A 20404-nucleotide genomic window follows, 5' to 3' on the forward strand; every position below is an offset into this window, starting at 1 on the left:
GCAGTCTTATATACAAAATTTCAACGTTCTAAGGCTACTCGTTTTTGAGTTATGCGAGATACGTACGTACATACGTTCGTACAGACGCCACGAAAAATTCTCTTCAGAATTAATTTTAAAGCAGTTTTATAATTTTTTTGATGGAAAAGAGTGTTTTATTTTGTCCTTACGTACAGATATCACGCAAAAACATCGTTAAATTGCATTCGATAGCGGTCAAAATGGATATTTTCGTTGAAATATGCTGCCTGAAACTTTTCGCGATTACAATACTTCCTTTTTACTTCGTACAAGGAAGTAAAAACAAATAAGTAGAATCCTCTCTCGCCCATATATCATTTGGAGCTTTTGGCGTTGCCTAATTTCATTATGCAAAAGTGACACTAATTAATTTTAACAGTTTTCTTCGCGTACACGTCCTGCCTTGTATAGTTAGCTTTCCATGCTCAGGTTTTTATTGCGATTTTCCATCTCGTTTTTTAAACCTATAATTCATCTTTAAAAATAATGACCTCTATTATAGTACCCATCATTTTTTTTCTGCATGTTTTCTTCGTATGTGGCTCTTGTCTTTTATGCACAGTCCATATTGTATTTACTTGCTTTAAATAAGAACAAAAAGGCTGTGGGTGCTTGCAATAGCTTTTGCAATTGTCAAATAACAATGCACCCATAGGCATTTACCTTCGCATACCATAAGGACAATGCAGACCTTAATGAACTTTGAAAACAGGGTACTAACATACTATTCCGTAGACCAAGGATGTCAAACTCGCGCCCCGCGGGCCGCATGCGGCCCACAACAAATATTTTTGCGGCCCGGCCAATATATCGGCAAATAATAATATATAATAATAAAATAACATATCGACGAAGAAAAAAAATGAAATGCTTACTGCTAAGTAATTAACGATAATTTATTCAGTGTTGTTAGATTACTCACAGCGAGCTGACACACACACTACTTAAATTACAAATGCGTGTGAGTAGCTTGCGTTCAGCTACCTTCGGCTTTTGGGGGACACGTGCACTCAGAACTTGTACGCATCCCCCGATAGCCGAATGTAGCCGAACTCATGGTCTCAGTTTTCCAATCATAGTTTTGTACGACATATTGGTGCATGCTTGTGCATGCACTTTGCTTTATTCTTAATTATTACTTAATTTATATTGTTACGGATTTCATAGTTATTTATTTAGTTTTTTTTTTTTTTATTTAGAATTGTAATTAGATTTGCTTCATGTTGCCTTAGCAACGCAGACGGTTTTTGAAAAGACAGCTGCGTTGGAAGGTTAAAAATAGAACAGCGCGTGCATTTAATACCTAATAAATAAATATCTCGTAATTGCTGTTGCCATCCACAAAAATCCAGATATTTATAGATGTTTCCAGTATATTCGAGAAATTAATTATAAAGCTTATAAAAGCCGAGAACAAACAACTCATCTCAGTAGTAGCTGTAGTTCTAGCGAACTGTTTGTTTACTTAATGCTGTGATTGATTTGTAGCGATTTCGCTGTGAGATAGAATTAGTTTCTCTGTTTTGAATTGATTTTTGCTAAACGTTTGACATTTTGTGATATTGTTAGAATATTTTTGAAGAAATATTTCAGCATTTTGATTTATCTCTTGTAGAAAGAATAAATTTTTGTTAACTTTTTAACGTTAACCGTGTTTATTCCAGCCCTTTGTATTCAGTATGTCTATATCAAAAACAAGTGGGAGTAAAATTAAACGAAAAATCGCTAACGAACATAGAATATTCCAAGTAAAATGAGAATTAGAATATTTTTGCTGTGAAATAAAAGATAAAATAATCTGCTTAATATGTAATAATACTATAAATGTATAGAGTTGCGCGCCCCCAACTTGCACGCAACCAAGAGGTGACTGTTGAAACTGGAAAAGAGACAGAGTCTTGCTAAGGGTTTAAGTCCCTTTTTATTCAACTTAAGAAGTTACAATTGCGTGCTCTTGACGCTCACAAACTACGCCGACCCGGCGGTAAAATAAAAATAAGAACCTGAAAAGAAATAATAACAGGACTCTAACTACGAGGCTCTCTAAAAGTAACTAACCTCACCGCGTTTTACAATACCGCTGCTAATTCAGCAAACTTTGAATATCACGTTGAACGATTAACAATTCTCCAAGGCAAGCACACAGGCCGAAACGCGGGGTTCTTCAATTTCTGTCTAACTACCTCCGCGCTCGTGAAGTAAGAACAGCCGTGGCCTTCGAGATTAGATGGCCTGGTCAGCTGCAGAATCACGTGATTTGACGTCACGTAAGGCGTCTGAACTTTCACCCTTCGCATTGCATTGTGTGGACACTGCAAGCGAAGACTTCTTATTACGTTGATTGCATGCTTTATATTTTTATTATTCGTGTCTTTTTTTTGCTAAATTTAAGTAATATTGTTAAGGATATTTTCGTTTTTAAATTGAGATTACTAGTTAACTTATTTGTTGACAAGAATAACGATCGACGTCTACGTAGAGCTGTCTTCATCATGCCTGCACGATGTTGCGTTCCAGCATGCAAATCCAATTACGATGGCACTAATGAATATGAATCAGTATTCAAATTTCCAAAAGATACAGTAAAACGGGATTTATGGATCAAAAACATTCCAAGGAAAAATTTTATTTCAAGTGATCGCAGCGTTGTCTGTGAAAAACATTTCGAAAAGATGATATTATTCGATATGATTATTTACCAACAAACGAAGGTACTTTTATTCAGATGTGTAGAGGGCATCCTAAATTAAATAATGATGCTTACCCATACATTTTTTCTGGTTGTCCAAAATACTTATCTGAAAGTCCAACCCCTCAGAGGATGAGCAGGGAGGAAAAAAGAGCTAAGATGGAGAAGCATATTTTTAATGAATTTTTGAGAAAGGACAAAATAACATCATTTGAGGATTTTTCTTCTATATTACCAAATAAATTAAATATTTCAGATACTTCAAATATTATTTCACACAAATCTGCTGCTGGTATTTATATTTTATTGCTCAGTTTTCATTCATATCCTAAAATTGAGAAAAGTATCTTTGTATCGCTTCATATAGATACAGCAGTTTATCTAGGAGATAAAGTTGTTCCAGTTGAAAGTAAAGAATAACCAGTAAAAACGTTGGACAGCATTCTTTACTGGTCAAACTTACCGAGATATATGTACAAAACATTAACATGTTTGATGTTCATGAAACTTGTTTAATGTGTGGAATTCCCTTTTCTAGCAGATTAAAAAAAATAATGAGCACCATTTCAAATATTTGTTTAAACAATTATACTAAAGTACTTTTTAAAAATAGTATACTAAATATGATGCAGTTTAAATATATTTTCAATAATGTATCTTTTACATTTAAATTTATTAATCCTTTTGCTGTTTCCTTATTATTTAATAATACTTCATAATTTTTCAAAATGAATTATCAATTGCGATTAATTATTGCTTCAGTATACTAGTACAACTTGCACAGTATTTGCTAATTAGACAGAAATGATGGTTTGTTCTATGTATAGTTGTTTTGAGGTTTTCGTTGGCAAATTTATTGATTTTACGCTTTGGGAAACATTATATGGATGGCTTTTATTTGTAAATATATTATTTATTATGCATCTATGTATAACTAATAATGTAAATATTATTAAATGATGTAAATATTCTTATAATTATTGCTATAGATAACATATAAATATGTGAAAATTATTCGTTTTCTGTAATGTTGCAGCAAAATTGTAATTTATTTAATTTACAAAGTTTTGAGATTTAAATTTTTTCTGTGGCTTTTCTGTTCATTTTATTAGATAGTAATTTAAATGAATTAAAAATACATTTGCATAATGTTTGGAAGCTCTGAAATATTTATAGTTTTAAGGAAAAATTATTTTTTATGTCTTTTAATTTGCTAAATTATATTTACTTTTGTTACTGAATTATTTATGTTTCTAAATCTTTTCATTCCTTTCATTCCTCTCCTTCTCAAACTGTAAAGACATTTTTATGTTAATAAATAACAGCCTTTTTATTTATTTACTTCAAAACTTTCTTTTTTGAGTGTATCCTAACAAATTATTACAAGACAGTGTAAAAAAAAAATGCACAAGATAACCTAAAACATGGCATAGAAAATTTCGTGAATATTTCTTAAAAAATAATATTTATTAAGTTATTAATCTTAACTGCAAATGAATATACGACCTTTTATATACGTTTTCAAGCCTCTGGAAATTTAATTATTATGCATTATTAAAAACAAAACACTCTAAACATCGAACGAAACGCTCGCATTCAAATCTGAAGCAAAGAAAGTCACGGAAGGATCGGACGCCTTTCGTGACGTCTCTCGTAGCTAACCAGGCCATGTTATCTCGAAGGCCACGGAACAGCACACCTCGAACTCGTTTCCTTTCTATTTAACTCAGAATACTTCCGCTGATAATTTGAATCCTTGCGCGTTCTACTAAAATTTACATACTCTGGCATTGGCAGTTCCAGGGGAAAGTAAGGCTTGACAGGAAAGATAGTTTAAACTTAAAATAAATGTTAGTTAAAATAAATATAAACCCTACAAAGAACCAAAGTTATATAATCTTAAACGTCATTACGAACAACACAAATCGAAATATAACAATTACGAAGGATTAATGAGAGAAGAAAAGTTGAAAGAGCTCAAGTTAGGAGTGAAAAAGCAACAGTCCATGTTTAGTAAAGTATTGCAAGAAAGTGAAGCGGCGGTACATGCAAGCTACGTCTTGTCCGAGTTGATAGCTAAACATTCGAAGCCTTTTACTGACGGTGCTTTCATCAAGGAATGCCTAATGAAAGCTGGAGAAATTGTTTGTACTGGAAATGTGAAGGCTTTTCAATCCATTTCATTGTCTCGAAATACAGTTGCGGAAAGAGTTACTGATTTAGCCGCGAATTTTAAGTGATCAGATCAAAGGAAAATCATCTAGTTTCGAAAGTTTCTCCATTGCCTGTGACGAGAGCACGGACATTAGTGGCAAAGCTCAATTAGCAGTGTTTCTTCGTTCTTGTAACAAGAATTTTAACATTTCTGAGGAATTACTGGAACTAATACCGATGCCTGGTACTACCACAGGAGAAGATATATTTACTTGTGTTTTTGGACTTCTGCAGAAGTACAATCTACCTTTGGCAAAATTAAATTCTGTAGCTACAGATGGCGCTCCATCAATGACCGGGAAAAACAAGGGCTTCGTAGCATTACTAAGAAAAAAACTTAGCGAAATTCACGGTTCGTCAAACATTCATCATATGCATTGTATTATACATCAAGAAGTTCTATGCACGAAAGTAATAAATATGGAGAATGTTTTGTCATATATAAAAAAAGTTATAAATTTTATAAGATCTCGAGGTTTAAATCAGCCTCAATTCACTGCTTAAGTGAGTTAGATAGTGAATATTCGGGTTTGTCCTACTATATCGAGGTACGTTGGTTATCTTGCTCCAAGATTCTCAAACAATTCTGGGATTTGAAAGAAGAAATATGTCAGTTTTTAAAAACGAAAAATCAAGACGTAAGTTTGTTTTACGATCCAATATGGATACAAGATTTATCTTTCTTGGTTGATATAACCAAACACTTAACCGATTTAAATTTATCGTTACAAGGAACAGATCATATCATTACGAACATGTTTGACATAATTAAAGCATTCAAATGTCAACTAGTTCTTTGGGAAAAACAACTTAAAAATGAAGATTTGACGGACTTCCCGACGTGCAGCATGAATAAATCAAGTTTAGATGATACTTGTTCGTATCAAAAATAGGCAGAAAAAATTGCAAATTTAACAACTGAATTTTAAACGAGGTTTAATGATTTTAGTTCCCTCGAAGACAATTTTTTTTTCTTTCTTCGATTTTCTCAATAAGTATTGACTCAGTACCCAGCCATATGCAAATAGAGGTGATCGAGATTCAATGCAACTCAAATTTGAAAGCAAAATACATTGAAGTGGGCGTGCCTGAATTTTACAAATATTTACCAGCCAGGTTTGAAAATACTCGAAAATTCGCATATGAAATTATTTCCATGTTTGGTAGCACTTATCGGTGCGAGCAGTTATTTTCAGTCATGAAAGGTAATAAGTCTCCTATTAGAAACCGTATTAATGATGCTCACTTTGGGTCAGGATTGAAAGTTATCACTGCAAACAAAATTTCTCCCGAAATAGGAAAGATAATAGCAGAGAAGAGATGTCAAGTATCAGGACGTAAACATTAAATTTTTCTTGTTCTTTTCTATATAAATATATATATATATATGTTTATTATTGTATTATTCGAAATAAATCTACGTTTCTATGAATATTGATTTTTTTTTTTTTTTTTTTTTTTTTTTTTTTTTTGCGGCCCGCCTAAAGTTAAACCTTGTTTGTTTGGCCCTAGTGTACCTATGATTTTGACATCCCTGCCGTAGACCGTGAAAGTTGGTAACCATCGAATCACGGAAGTTGGCGGAAATTCTGCCAAAATTGCGCCAATTGCTTTCACGGAATTTTGAAAGAGCTAACGCCTCGTTTTGTTAATAAACAGTTAATATAGTGTTACGGTTTTTGTATTTATTTAGATATTTTTAGTAGAGTTAATTAAAATTGTTTTATATTCCCATGCAATGCAACACGAGACTTATTTGAAGAGAAAGCTACGCTGAAAATATTAAAATACAGAAGCACGCGCATTTAACATTTTAATAAATATATATCTCGTAATTGAAAACTTTTGCTATCCAGAAAAGTCGAGAAAATACCAGAATGTTCTTGTGCAAGATTAAAAAGATTATAAAAGCTGGGGAAATACATCTCATTTCAGTTGCTTACTCAGTTTTTGTTATTGATTGCAGCGATTTCGCAGTGAGATCGGATTAGCTTTCTCTACTTTGAATTGTGTTCTTTTAACGTTTTAGGAGTTTAAAATATAACTACTGTGAGATATTGCGGTATTGTACGAATATGTCTGAGGAAATTGCAGCATTTTGTTTTATTTCTTGAGATAAGAATAAATTTTATTAACTTTTTATCGATTTGTGCTTTCAATCCTTTACGAACCCGTACGCACGCAACAATCCGCTTTGTTTTTGCGCTTCGTCGATTTCTACTATTAAGATAAGCCCTCCATATTTTCACGAAATTCTATTCAGAATGCTATGAGTACAATCCTTTCGCAAGTAATTTTTCAATCTATAACTGTTTCGTTCGCTGTATTCAGCTGATCTTATCATTTTTCATGATTCATTTTTTCTTTGATGGTAGAATTCTATACCTTGTGAAAAGAACCACTTGTTGTTGTTCTGAAAAAGAGAGTTCCCAAATTTGAATTATATTCTTTTTCAAAAATGCAGCTATAACAGTTAATTTATATCATTGTTCCTGAAAGGTGTAATATCGAGAACCAATCGGGTTGCAAATGTGCATATGTTATGAGTGTATTGTTATGTTACGCTTATCCAAAACTGAAGCTAAATCGCACTGCTTGACGGTAGTTTCACAGTTCACTGAAGTACCGAAAATGGTTGTAGGGATTCATGTTTTTTAATCGATAACCTTATTATTTTTTCCTTTACTGTCACTTTTACTTTCGTCAGTTGCTGCCAGAGTGCGAAGCACTTAACATACGAAAGAACAGAGTTCCTAATATTAAAGACGTAAAGCAGAGCTTTCGGTATAGCGAATGCCGATTGTTTCCGCACCATTTCCTTCTTCTGAGTTCAATGTCGTTCACTGGTGGTGGTGTTGGTGGTGGGGAAAAGCGGCGAAAAGTCGCCTGACTGTCTACACAGAGCCACAGCTTAGCATTAAAATAATTAGGTTCCATGTATAATGTCCTCTAAATGTCTTCTGTCTACTTCGCCTGGGAAGTACTGGTTAGGATTTGTACCTAGACAGTCTCAACCACGGGGGGTTATATAATTTGACTTCACAGGACTAGAACCCGAGTATTGTACTCAGGTTGGTTCAGGCTTGGCAGGGACCGTACTGGTACTGTCGTGTCTGTTCCTTCGGCTGCGGTGGAGCTATATCGGAGATCGTCGACTAAGTCCCCGGAGGTTTGACCCCATTCAGTTCTCGTGGCGGGGACTGACAAAGTGGACAGAGCACCCACAAACAATGGAATTTTTGCTAACGGAGTGGTGTCCGGAGGCAAGGTAACAGAGTTTTTGATTTTGCAACGTTTTAGTTCTGTCCAATGCTTTGTAAAAGCCGGGCGGGGACTGCGGGGGTTGCGCCCGTGTGGACGAGGTCCCACGGACGACGGATATTCCAAACTCTTGTATGGGTCCTCTAGAATATGGATCTGGGTCGAAGGTCCTTCGTCTGGTGTGTCTGTCTGCTTGCATTCGATGCAAGCGATGCAGGGAATTTTCTATAATATGTGTCAACATGTTCTGCAAAACAGCATGTACTTCACGACTGAGAGTAATTTTCAGTACATAACTCATGTGCAAGCAATGTGTAAAGACTACACTGTGTTTCAGGTGATCCCCATAGGTTGTAATTCGAAGATGTCAAAACTGAGAAGAAAGATAGAAAAATGAAATAGCCAGAGCGGGAAATCAGATGATTTGGAAATATCTGTTGAAGAAAAGCCAAATTTATGTTTCCCATTGAACTGCCTTGTTGGAAGCAAAATATATACACCAGCTATCCTATCTCCGATTCTGGTGATCTTTATTGTTCCACCGAAACCCTCGCCGAGCGTCTGTCACAGACACTGCTCTAATAAAGGCTTCCATTGTCCGCAACTGCACTCACCAACGGTACATTCCATTCCGATTACTTGAACTCCTAGCTCTCGATAGATGTATGTACGCCACACATACAAGTATGCATTTTAGCAAGGTTAGCAACTCTAACTTGTGGATGCAATATGCTGCATCTTGTATTAACATCTTGTGTTCATATACTTGCTAAAGTAATAGTTAATCTACTTTTTTATGTATATATTTCATTCGTAAATGTAGTAATTATTTTCCTTTTCCAATCGGCTGAAAAATTTACTGTTCTGTTCTGGAAAAGGGAATTTTGGGCCGCAATTCGCTTTTTGAGACCAATTATGAAATGAAAATTTCAACGTTGTAGAGGTAAAAGGTGCCTGAAAAGAAAGTGAGCCTCCGTAACGGAAACTGGTTTCATGGTTCAAAAATTCTTTTTCTCCCTGCATTAGCGTTTATCTTTTATTGGTGGGAGAAAATGACAAAAATGAAGTGGTGTGATAAGTAATTAAGTATGTGTAAATAATTCATTAGAATAACTTTATGAGAAATGTTAGCTCAAAACACCTGGTCAAACTTGTTAAAGACAGAACTGGAGAATTCACTGAAGTTGCCGAAACTGAATAACTTGGTGTCTAGAAAAACCAGGGCCGAAGGGTGTTTTCTAAACAGTGGAAACTTTGGGGAGGGGGGTATGTTCCGCTAAACAGAAGAATGCTTTTGAGATGAAGTTCCTAATAAAGCACTCTTGCAAAATATATCATTTATTGTCGTATATTGCTGAACTTATCTAGCGAAAGTATAGGATACGAGAAAAATTGTCAAAGCTATTCTTATGACAACGGCAGGATTATGACCACTAAATCTTCTTGTATTTAAATCAGAGACCATTTTAGATAACTATTTGCCCCAAAGATTCATTATCACCTTGTTATTAATTCTAACAAACCATTTCGCAACTGTTATAATATTCAATTTTTTTACATCGCTAAATTTAAATGGTTTCAACCCTCTAGAAAAGACGTTCTACAGCGTTAAATGGACCATTGTGGAGATACTGCTATCTATCGTTATCTGGAGGAGATGCTGAGATCTTTCTATAATTAGAAGTGCCGGAGCTCACTGGAAACGTGTCAGGAAGGTAGAAAAAATACATAAAGCAAACAAAAAATAATAAAATAATTCATAATTAAAGTAATAGAATTAATTAATTAGATTAAAATTCAAATCCAATAAAATATTAAGAAGTATACAAAAATTTAACAAATTACTAAATTAATAGTTGAATAATAAAAGAATTAAATAGTTAAATAATAAAATAAAATACCGAACGTCTTATTTGGGACTTCAGATGGAATTCCCATTTCGCTCAAAAACTAAGAAATAGCTCCGCTGGACTATGGCTGAATTTAATCCCTGAATACACAATATAAAGCACTGTTTCAGGGGGTGCTAGAAAAAACAGACCATTCTTTTTCCATTATACCAATGGAAAAAAGCAACACGGTTAAAGCGCTACTGATGAGAATAAAACAGCATGGAAAGAAATTTTAAAGGAGAAGTGTAGGTATGGAAACAAAGACAGAAGAGTCCAACACTTTCTGACAACGATCTCCAGCTCCTAACTGTCTAGCAGAATGCAAAAGGATAAAAAATTCTCCCTGCATCTGAGGATTAATCTGGAAGATGAGAACAAGCGTAAGTTCGGTACAAATAACAGTTCATGTCCCCGTACTTAATGTCATCTTCTCAAGACTCTACATGTGCATTTTTTCCCTGGGAAGTCAGCGTTGAACGTGCATGACCAGGCTGAACACTTCTAGATACTTTTTGGAACGAAAAATTTACATGCTCACATAAGTGCATTGCATTTTCTACAGTCTTTGATATTGATTGCCTTTCATTAGTCTTTCTAAAGCCTTTGACTTGTTCGTGGGGCTTTTTCTCTCCATAAAAGTCTCAATCTTAAGGTTAAAAGGTTTGTTTCTTATGAAAAGATAGTACATTCAGAAGCAAAAAATCGATATTTAAGGGTTAAAAAATAAAAAGAATTTTCTGTTGAAACTATGGTTTAGTTTCATATAAAGAGGACAACTACATGACAGAAATGTGGTTCAATACATGCCCTCACGTTTAAGGCTCCAACATTTAGAATGACAATTTAGCTAAAAAAAAAAAAAAAAAAACTTGGTAGTGCCTGGCTTTGGTGGGCTCTGGCGCAGTTTAAGCTCTGGTTAAACTGACCACATTTTCATTGAGACAAAGCCAGGACAAATGGAATGAAATGAAAATTATAATTTAGATATGAAAGCAGACCAATAATTAAAAAAAATTTATTTTATTATATACGATTATATACTTGTCTATAAGTATACAAAAATATATTTATTATTAACTATTGGTAACTATATAAATATTTGTAAAAAAACAATAATTTGAATATTATGTTTTTTAATTTATTTAATATTTTATTTAAAAAAATTATGATTTCCTTTCGCGGTCATATTTTTTATCCGAGTGAATACTTTGCAATAGACTCGGATCATTTAATAAAATGTTGTGAAATTTCTCACATAAATTGGTCAAATTAAATTTTAGGCTTAATACAGATTTTAAAGTTTTAATGTTCAACAGCGTTTTTTTAATTGTCCATATTTTATTGATACTAGAAAAAACACGTTCTGTTGCTGCATTTGTTCCTGGAAGGGAGAGCGCGTGTTCACCAATTTTCAAAATATTTTCATAAGAAATATTATTCTGTTTAAAATGAAGGAATAACTCCGTCCATTTTTTGTCTGGTTCCAAATTTGTAGAAAACCAACATTTAATTTTTTTCATCAGTAATAACGTATCTTTTTACCAATGACACCTCATCAAAAAGATCATTTTCGCAAATATTATTTTTCGGAAAATGGTTACTAATATACTATTAAAAAGATTTTTCCACATATTCCCATAAAATTTCCTTTCTTAAAGTCACCCAATGAAATTTTTTAATGTCCTCGAATTGAACTGTCCGTTCTTCAAGATATTCCAAGCAGTTATTATAAAAATTTCTGACTTTTTTCAGAAAATCTGGTCGTTTAAAGGCACCTTGTTCTTCCAACCTAGTGATTTCCTTTCGAATAACTAAAGGAACGTAATCCTTATCAATTCTTTCTTGCAATTTTGTCTTTAAATTATTGATTTCATTTGACACTTCCGTAACTGAAATTTTGTCACCTTCAATAATTTTCACAGCATTGTGAAATAATGTAACTTGGTTGTGGATGAACTGAAGACAAATTTGTAATGTGTCATTTTCAAAAAAGAGCTGCAATATTCTTGGACGTTTATCTTCTGATAAAAAGTGATTTTAATGGTTCGTATATTTTGAAAATATTTTCTGCAGCTGGTAAAAGAGCTAACCATAGTGTTTTGCTGTAATCAATAATTCTTTTATATTCAGTTTCTGTGCTTTCACAAAGATCCTTCAAACTTTCAACACGCGCAGTATATATATAAAAATACGAATAAATCTTTGCAATAATATTTTCAACATCCATTGGAAGTAAGTCAGATGCTGTTTGAATAGTATTGTGTAGAACGCGCGCTGCACAACCAACTCGAATAATTTTTTGGTTCAAACGTTCGTTAAGTTTCGTAAAAACGTTATTGATGCCTCTTCTAGCTTTTCCAAAAAAATTTGCGTTAGTGTTATCCTCACAATAGGCGATAATTTTATTGTTCAAATTACTCTTTTTTAAAATAGTACTTACTGAACCAAAAATTATTTCTGAAGTTTCACCCGGCAATGAAACAAAATCTAATATTCTAATTTTAATTTCTGTTTTTGGATCAAAAGGTCTAACAATTCTGGGAAATAATTTAAAATCTTTGTAGTTAGAAGCATCATAATATATGGATATAAATGTGTATTTAATTTAATTCTTTCTGCAATTGTGAAAACGAATATGGTGGAAAAACATTATAAATAATTGCTTCGGTTTTTGTCCTTGCATGTGCAAATTTTTTGTCGTACAATGTTTTGAACATTTGCGACGTACAATCAATTGATTTGAAACTTTGATTGTCAGTTATCGTGTGGAAAGCAAATAGCCCTTCATCTAATGCTAGCTGTTCCTCCGTTGACAATGCATATTCCTTGACGAGACGTAACGACAATAATCGAACACCACCGAGTAAATCATTTAGTTTACTCTGCATGCATTTTATGTTTTTTTTTTTTTATTTCTTTGTATTCACTATAATAATTAATAAATAAAAGATAATATATTTTTACAGTACATTTAAAATAAGAAATGCAGATGTTTTTTAAAAAGCGGGACATTTTTAAAAATCGGCGGGAGAGTCATCCGTAAATTCTTGAACTCGTAAACCCGCTCATTACCGATTACATTGAAAGCAAAGTCTGTGGTTGTGCAGGACATACCTTTTGCTGTAAGAGATGCTGACTGATACTTCTTCGATACACGAGAATGAAGCATACATGCGGTTATCAGACGGACAAACGCGAAACTCAGCGGATTATTTTTTTCTAGAAATACCTTCACTCAGAACCAGTTTCAATGGCAAATTTCAGCTCCTAACTGTGTGGAAGAAAATTGCCTCCGACTCAATATTCACTCAGAAGGAAGTTAGAAATTCGGAGTAACTGGATTTAGTTACTTATCTTAATTAAAATAGCGCTGTCGGAATAATTCTGTTCAATGAGATAATATGGAAATTCACCGTCCAGGTTAGCGTTTCTCGGTTTATACTCCTCGAAGATAGTGGTCTTCCTAGATTTTCAAGAAAGAGAAAAAATAAAATTCAAATTAACTTCGCATACCATACTAGAGTTTGGAAATTACAGATGTCAATCGTGTAACACTTTTCTCCCGAGACTCACATTTTATAAAATTTACTGACATTTATCCTAGGCTTATCAACAAAAGAGAGATTTAAATCAACATATCTGGGCTGCTGTTGACTATCACACATCCAAACATAGAACAATTAAACAAGAATCGGTAGACTCATCCATCCCATTAACGTGAATAACAACATTTATTTCATTTTTAGCTGATAAGATAAAGATTATCCAAACTAATAGCCTTGAGCTATTAAAAACAAATATAAGTTTTCTTCTGTTAACTTAATTATTTAATACCTATATAAAATGAAATGAATGTTAATTAATTGTATTTTAAAAATAAAAATGCTGGTAGTAATGCCTGCAAAAATATTGCTTTCGAAAGGAACAAGAATAAGGTGATCCACAAGGCATTCAAATTTATACAAGAAAAAAGTTTGAGAAACGCTGAAAATATTTGAGAAACGTTGGTTAAAACTTTAGCATGTTAGCTTATGACTTAGTATGTTAACTTTGGGTTATGACGCAAGAGGACAGCGCTGTTTGTGCGCTCCGACGTGTTGAGAATTGTGCTTCAGACTTTGTCACGTGGTGTTGCGAAATAAATACAGACGTTTTGCAGTGATAGGAAGGTTTGACTTGTATTTGATTATAGCAAAGCGCTAGAGGGCTATCTGCCTAAGAAAAAGGGAAATTGGCTCGTATACACATTACACATGGAGAAAACCACGAAACCGCCCATGCAGCCAGCCTGTTCGCCGAGAGTCAAACCCAGGATAGAATTATCAGTGTTTTGCAACAACCGCTGGTGGGTCCAGTGGTAGAAAAGAGTGAAGCTTCGTAGGAACAGATTACTTTCCCATCCTTTGTCACGAATGTAATGAGTGACTTGGTAATGAATGACTACTTGGTGCTTTTCTTACGATTTTGAGACTAGGCAGCCAACTTTTTTGGTTGGAGGAAAAACTGCCAGAGAATCTTCAATTTCAGAAATACGGAATGAGCGCTATGCTAGTCTCCTTATTCGATTAAAAAGAGATAATAAGTTTTCCTGAAGGACAAATGTTGAACAATATATTTTGTAAAGATTTAAGAATCAGACTTTTGAAGAGAAAACTTTTTTTTTTTCTTTTCTTCAAAAAGACTTTTGAAGAAAAAAAAATTCAGCTTGTTAAAAACGTTCAATGGAATGGTTGTTTACTGGTGAGCGACAATGAAGTCTTACCTCAGAAGTCATTATTTTAATAGCATGAAAGAGATTCAGAGACTTAAATAGAGTTCGAAAACTGGAGTTCTACAAAGGAATCAAGCAGTTGCACGGACGTGCCAAGCATTGTTACAAAGACTGTCTGTTGAAAACTAAAAAGATCTATACAAAATTCCAAAGTGCTTTCTTCGGATTTTCTGTGAATTTAGACCTCAAACTTTGCAGACATTTTGTTTAAATCTAAAAACAGGTAATCAATTAATCAGATTATTACGTCTTTAATTAATTAATCTCATTAATAGCATAAAATATAGCTATACTAAGATCGTTTCTTTAGGCAGAAACATAGTACTGATTAGACAACCTTCTACCCGTAAGAATCACCATCTATACAAAAAAAAATATTATTAATTCACTTAAAAAAATTTCAGGAATCTAAGATCCATTTCACTGTTTGTTTCAATGCAGAATGGACGAACGGCAACCAGATGAATCTTCGCCTACAATATTATCAGCATTTATCTCTTATGGTCCCGTCACTCAAGTAGAGATGTTTCCAATTCGTGCCAGATTTGAAACTGTAACTCAGGAAGATAGGCGAACAGAGGTAAGTTTTATAATTTTCAGTTCATTCTATCAATTTATCAAACTAAATAGACGTAACGCGGTGCACAAAATTTAAGCCCAATATTCACAGTAATGATGTATAAAGTAAAAGCTCGATAAGCTGGCATGTTCGGCTCATCGGTAATGTCGAATTACCAGATATGTTGGATTATCGATTTTATCAAGGTAATGCGCAAAGCAGTTTTATAAACATCATTTAAACCGCGATAAGAATACAAAATCGTAAACGATGCTTTACGCAAAGTAAGTGAACAGGGTGCGTTTAAATTTTGCAAAGGTGCTAGAAAATTAAATACAAAATGCAATGCAATATATGACTCTTAATTAATTTATGCTTTGAAATCTACTGAATGCCTGTTACATGAGGATTTAAGAATTAAAATATAAACTTTCTTCTGAAAGTATCATTGACGAGATATGTGAATTTTATTATTTCTCCTTTGTTTTGATTATTATAATCTGTAAATTCCACAAATTTACTGTGTAAGTAAAGTAACGTTACTCAGACATATCTAGATTCCATTGTGGTTGATGAATATCGTTCAAACATGGTATATATAATCACATGGATCATGAGGAAAATGAAACTGTTATAAAAAATTATACTTCCAATTTCTACTACCTGGTGAAAAAGACGGCTTATAAAAAACAAGAAACAAAAACTGGAAACAGAATTTTATTCAATTACAACATTTTTTCCATATGCATTCGATTTACACCAATAACATGCTCAAAACGCATTATAACGTGTTCAACAATAGTTCGAAGTATAGTTTTGAAAAACTGCAGCAATTGTGTTTCTGCAATTCCACAAGAAATGTTGTACTGAATTCAGGTAAGTTCGTATACTTCCTCCACAGACAAAATCATTCAGGTGTCCCTACGAACAGAAATCACAGATGCCAGGCATTTGGAAAACTTCTTGATCTCCAAAGTCAGCATAAAACGGTTCTTTCAATTGTCAGCGAATATGGTATGTTGCACCATCTTGCATAAATACGATATTCTCTAAAATTTCTCGTTCTTGTGAGACAAAAAAGGCTTCCTCGTGAGAAGTTCGCAGTAATGGCCACTCTTAATACCTTACAAAGACTTCAGTGCTTCCCTCAAAGTAAAAGGAGCCAATAATGAAATCATCAGTGAAACTACACTATATAATTATGTAAAACAGAATGTACAGGCAGTTAATGCACAATACAGAGATTTACAGCACCGCATATGTGACAGCTCTGAGTATTCACTACTCTTGAGGCAAAATGCGCCTCGTCTGATCAGAAGATGTTCTAAAGCCATACATTGTAAACAGGTATTTTCACCAAAAATTGTGATCAAGGATCACTTGATTTGTCGAAGAGGACTGGAAACAGAATACTCGGTCAAATACTGCAACAGCAATTTCTCTTCTACAGTTTTATTTGAAATCTATTTCCGCCCTCTTCTTTGGCAGTACACACAACTGTACTGTCTCTTCAGATCTCTGACTGGTAAATATCCTTTTAATCAATTCTCCTGTATAGAGCCTTTTTGCAAGCCTTTCAAACGTCAATATTTTTGTAGTGCGGCTCAGTTATTGCTACAGTTCTGATAGATAACTTGGTCTTGCTTCGCTAAAAGCATGGTGAAAAATGACTTAACGGCATTGATTATTGACCTTTCAATATGTCCGGCCGATTTAATCTCAGTCTTGTTGCTTATTACTGGAAGCTGCGTGGTAGGCGTTTCAATTTACATCATTTGAAACAGCGGTCCGTGAAAACGTTTCGATGCTCCGATGCAGAAAAATTGGGACATTATTTATATTTTTATGAAGATTCAGTTTAAAAAATGACGAGTAACGAAACCTATTATAGAATATGGATTATACTTTTTAAATTTTAGCTACTACCTTCAGCTAAATTCCTTCTGAATTTAGAGACTTTTTCAGGTGTATCTAGCGACATTTAAAAGTGACAGTTGGCATCCATGGATATGCTGCTGTTATCAATAATAGCGCGAACTGGAATTTGCTTTCCTTTTGAATTACAAACATATGCTACTGTAGTCGTTACTAACACATTTTTTCTCCGTGTCAATAGGCAACATTATGGATTTTATGAGAATCATCTGTAATGCTTACAAGTGCATGACTGGGAGTTTCCGTTTTTGTTTTGTCTAACTATTGATCGATGGCGCCATTGCTGAGTAAGCGATGATTATTATGTTTACAATAATTAAAAATTGACGGCATAACACTTTTAGTTCATTGCTACTGCTTTGCGTTTACCGGTTTGTTCTTGCTTTTCGTGAAGTTATTTTTCACTGATATGGAAATGCGAAGCTTTATGATCCAGTTTATGTACAAAAAGGTAGAATTTTTGTAATTTTCATATAATTTTTCAATGTGAATGAAATATGTGTATTAGTGAGATGTTAATAGTATTTTAATTGTTACTCATAATCAAGGGTGTAGCCTGAATTTCCATAAAGGCATGCTGCTGAATACCAAATGTTTCGAAAATTGTATGTTAACAAATGAAAATTAGAATTACATGTATTGTAAAGTTGAATATTGTTTTTGCGTATTAATATGTTGTTTTTAAGGTCTTATTTAAGTTTTTTTTTTAAAATTCATATTAATGGTCCGCCAAATATAAAATTATATATGTAGCGGTTCGTGAAGTTGTAAGGGTTGACGACCGCTAATTTAAAATATCGTAGAATCTACAAGTGTAACTTTCCACTGCTCAATATGCACAGGTGTTCTTTTGATGGTATTTAGAACTCCTGCGTAAGAAATACGTTGAGAATATGCTGACAGAATGTTAGGTACAATATTTCCTGCAAACTTTCACGAAGTAGACAAGTTTTTATGCTTACTTTTTTCGCTTAGAGTAATGCGAAATCACGCGTAATAGGAGCTCTACTAATAAAGAATAAAGATACTACTATATTTAATTTTCCTTTTACTTTTCAAAACTTGATTAGGCATAGTTAAACTTTCATATAAAAAGATTCTTTTTTAAGTGAATGTTCAGTAATTGAATCTAAAAATATACCATACTGCTCCGATATTAAGACTTTCGTCTCCCTTTTAAAATGGTTTATCTTTTGAAAACCGTAACCAGTTTATCCGTATAGTTTAACACTTCAATAACATAACGTACTTTATTACTACAAGGGCACATAAAAAAATCCTATTTTTCAGAAATACAAGATAAAATATCGTTTAACTCTGTCGTCAAAAAAGTTATCTTTTTTCCAAAACAAAAGATAAATCATCACTTACCACTAATATTAAATAAAAAAAAATCATTTATTAATTATTATTACATTGCATAATATTTCGACCATTTAATTACCCTTCATATCGAGCGGCTGAGGAGGCTTTACAGCGAAAGCACATGGCCCTCATTCACTGATTGCGTCCAAAATCTGCATATTGTAAACAATGCAAATGGCGACGCTTAAATAGCACACCTTTCCGAAACAAGCAAAAATACTGATACTAACGCTTTATATTGTTGCGTACGTGCGGGTTCGTAATAGACTGAATGCGCACAGCTCCGATGATAGGTTAATAAGATTTATTTTATCAAATGATAGACTTCAGAGATCTGGAGCTTTCCACAAAGATTGTCGTACAACTCTTCACTTTATCACAGAATACAATCACTGCGAACTACTCTGAACGCTAAACACAGTGCAATGCTAAAGAGAAAGCTACCCGGAGAGATTTCAGTACGAACTAACGCTGACGTGACGGCTAACAACAGCAACTGAGAGCAACTCCAACTCCCGCTGTATGCCGAGACCAGCGTGCATTTTATGTAGCTCGCTGTTTTTCGGTTGTAATGAATTAAAGATGTCTAAAATGACAATGAGTCGTGTCACTGAAGAGGATTAGCCGGTATAAAAAGGGGACCACAACACTGTACAGTCATTAGGATTTTTTAATGTGGGAGGCGTGGAAAATGAACGATGCTTTCGCCGGGACTCTAACCTGGACCTCATGAATACATGCTGAGTATCCTACTGTTACATCCCGAAGGCATGCTGGAAAGAGGGAGGAAATACCTCATTATAGCATGACTGGCCAGAGAGAAAAAATTAATGACAAAAATACTAGACATGTGCCCCGCTTGAGATGTGACGCCATCTACGTTGCCCGATAGTAATTAAAACAGTCATCGTACAAATAAATGGAGAATTAAATTTCCAATTCATCGAAGACTTGAATAAACTGCACATAGTTTATCTTTTATTTATACTGAATAGCAAGCTGTGCTTTTTTATTTCATTTTCTTAAAAATCATTGCAAACTTCAAAATTTTGTTGAAGAAATCGTTCAAATTAAGCATTGTGGTTTCAAAAGAGAAATCTGACTGTAAAGTAGAATTATTCGGTGCAGTAGGAGAGGGTGAAGCATGCGCAGAAGCGCTTTCACTTATTTTCACTTACTTAAAAGCTTTCTTGACAGGCCATTTTTTAAGCTGTTCAGGAACAGTCTTATCTTCAACAGAAAAACACAATTTCATATATAACTGCACTAAACTCATCCATCTATGTAGAATATTCGTAGCATTGCCCCACTCCCAAGGACTTCATATCCAGGGCAGTGCAATCCCTGGACAGGAAGCCATACTTGCAACTAAGGCAAATCAGTATAATATTAAAACAATAATTTCAATAGATCAAATACTAAATTAATAACTGAGTGCATGAACCTACAAATTTAAAAACAAATAGGACCGCAGTCTTATATTATTTACATTATATATATATATTGGAAACTATGTACTATGGCCTTAGTAAGGGGCTAGCCTGTTGTAAGAAACGACTTTAAGATTAGAACTCCGTGACTAACGGATCAAAACTACGACGTCGTTCAGCTTGTTTAGGACTATGTAAGGAGCATCCTAAGGTGACTCCAATTTAGGAGAAAGTCCTTTTCGTGGAATCGGATTCCACAACCACACC

The 20404-nt window shown here is 33.9% G+C and overlaps 1 protein-coding gene across 2 annotated transcripts in view; it reads left to right on the forward strand.

Annotated features, from left to right (window-relative positions):
• Positions 1 to 20404, forward strand: part of LOC118185860 (uncharacterized) — a 39522-nt gene that overhangs the window by 7989 nt on the left and 11129 nt on the right. The window contains exon 3 of one of the 2 annotated variants that reach the window (XM_035355784.2): positions 15253 to 15428. In XM_035355784.2, coding sequence (XP_035211675.1) covers positions 15291 to 15428 — 138 coding nt within the window. In that variant the 5' untranslated portion in view covers positions 15253 to 15290. The remainder of the gene's footprint in view (positions 1 to 15252; positions 15429 to 20404) is intronic. The other variant, XM_035355778.2, reaches the window with a different exon arrangement.

The sequence above is a fragment of the Stegodyphus dumicola genome, chromosome 7 (assembly GCF_044657685.1).
Source record: "Stegodyphus dumicola isolate Sdum_Otavi_A_Nest chromosome 7, ASM4465768v1".
Lineage (NCBI taxonomy): Eukaryota > Metazoa > Arthropoda > Arachnida > Araneae > Eresidae > Stegodyphus > Stegodyphus dumicola.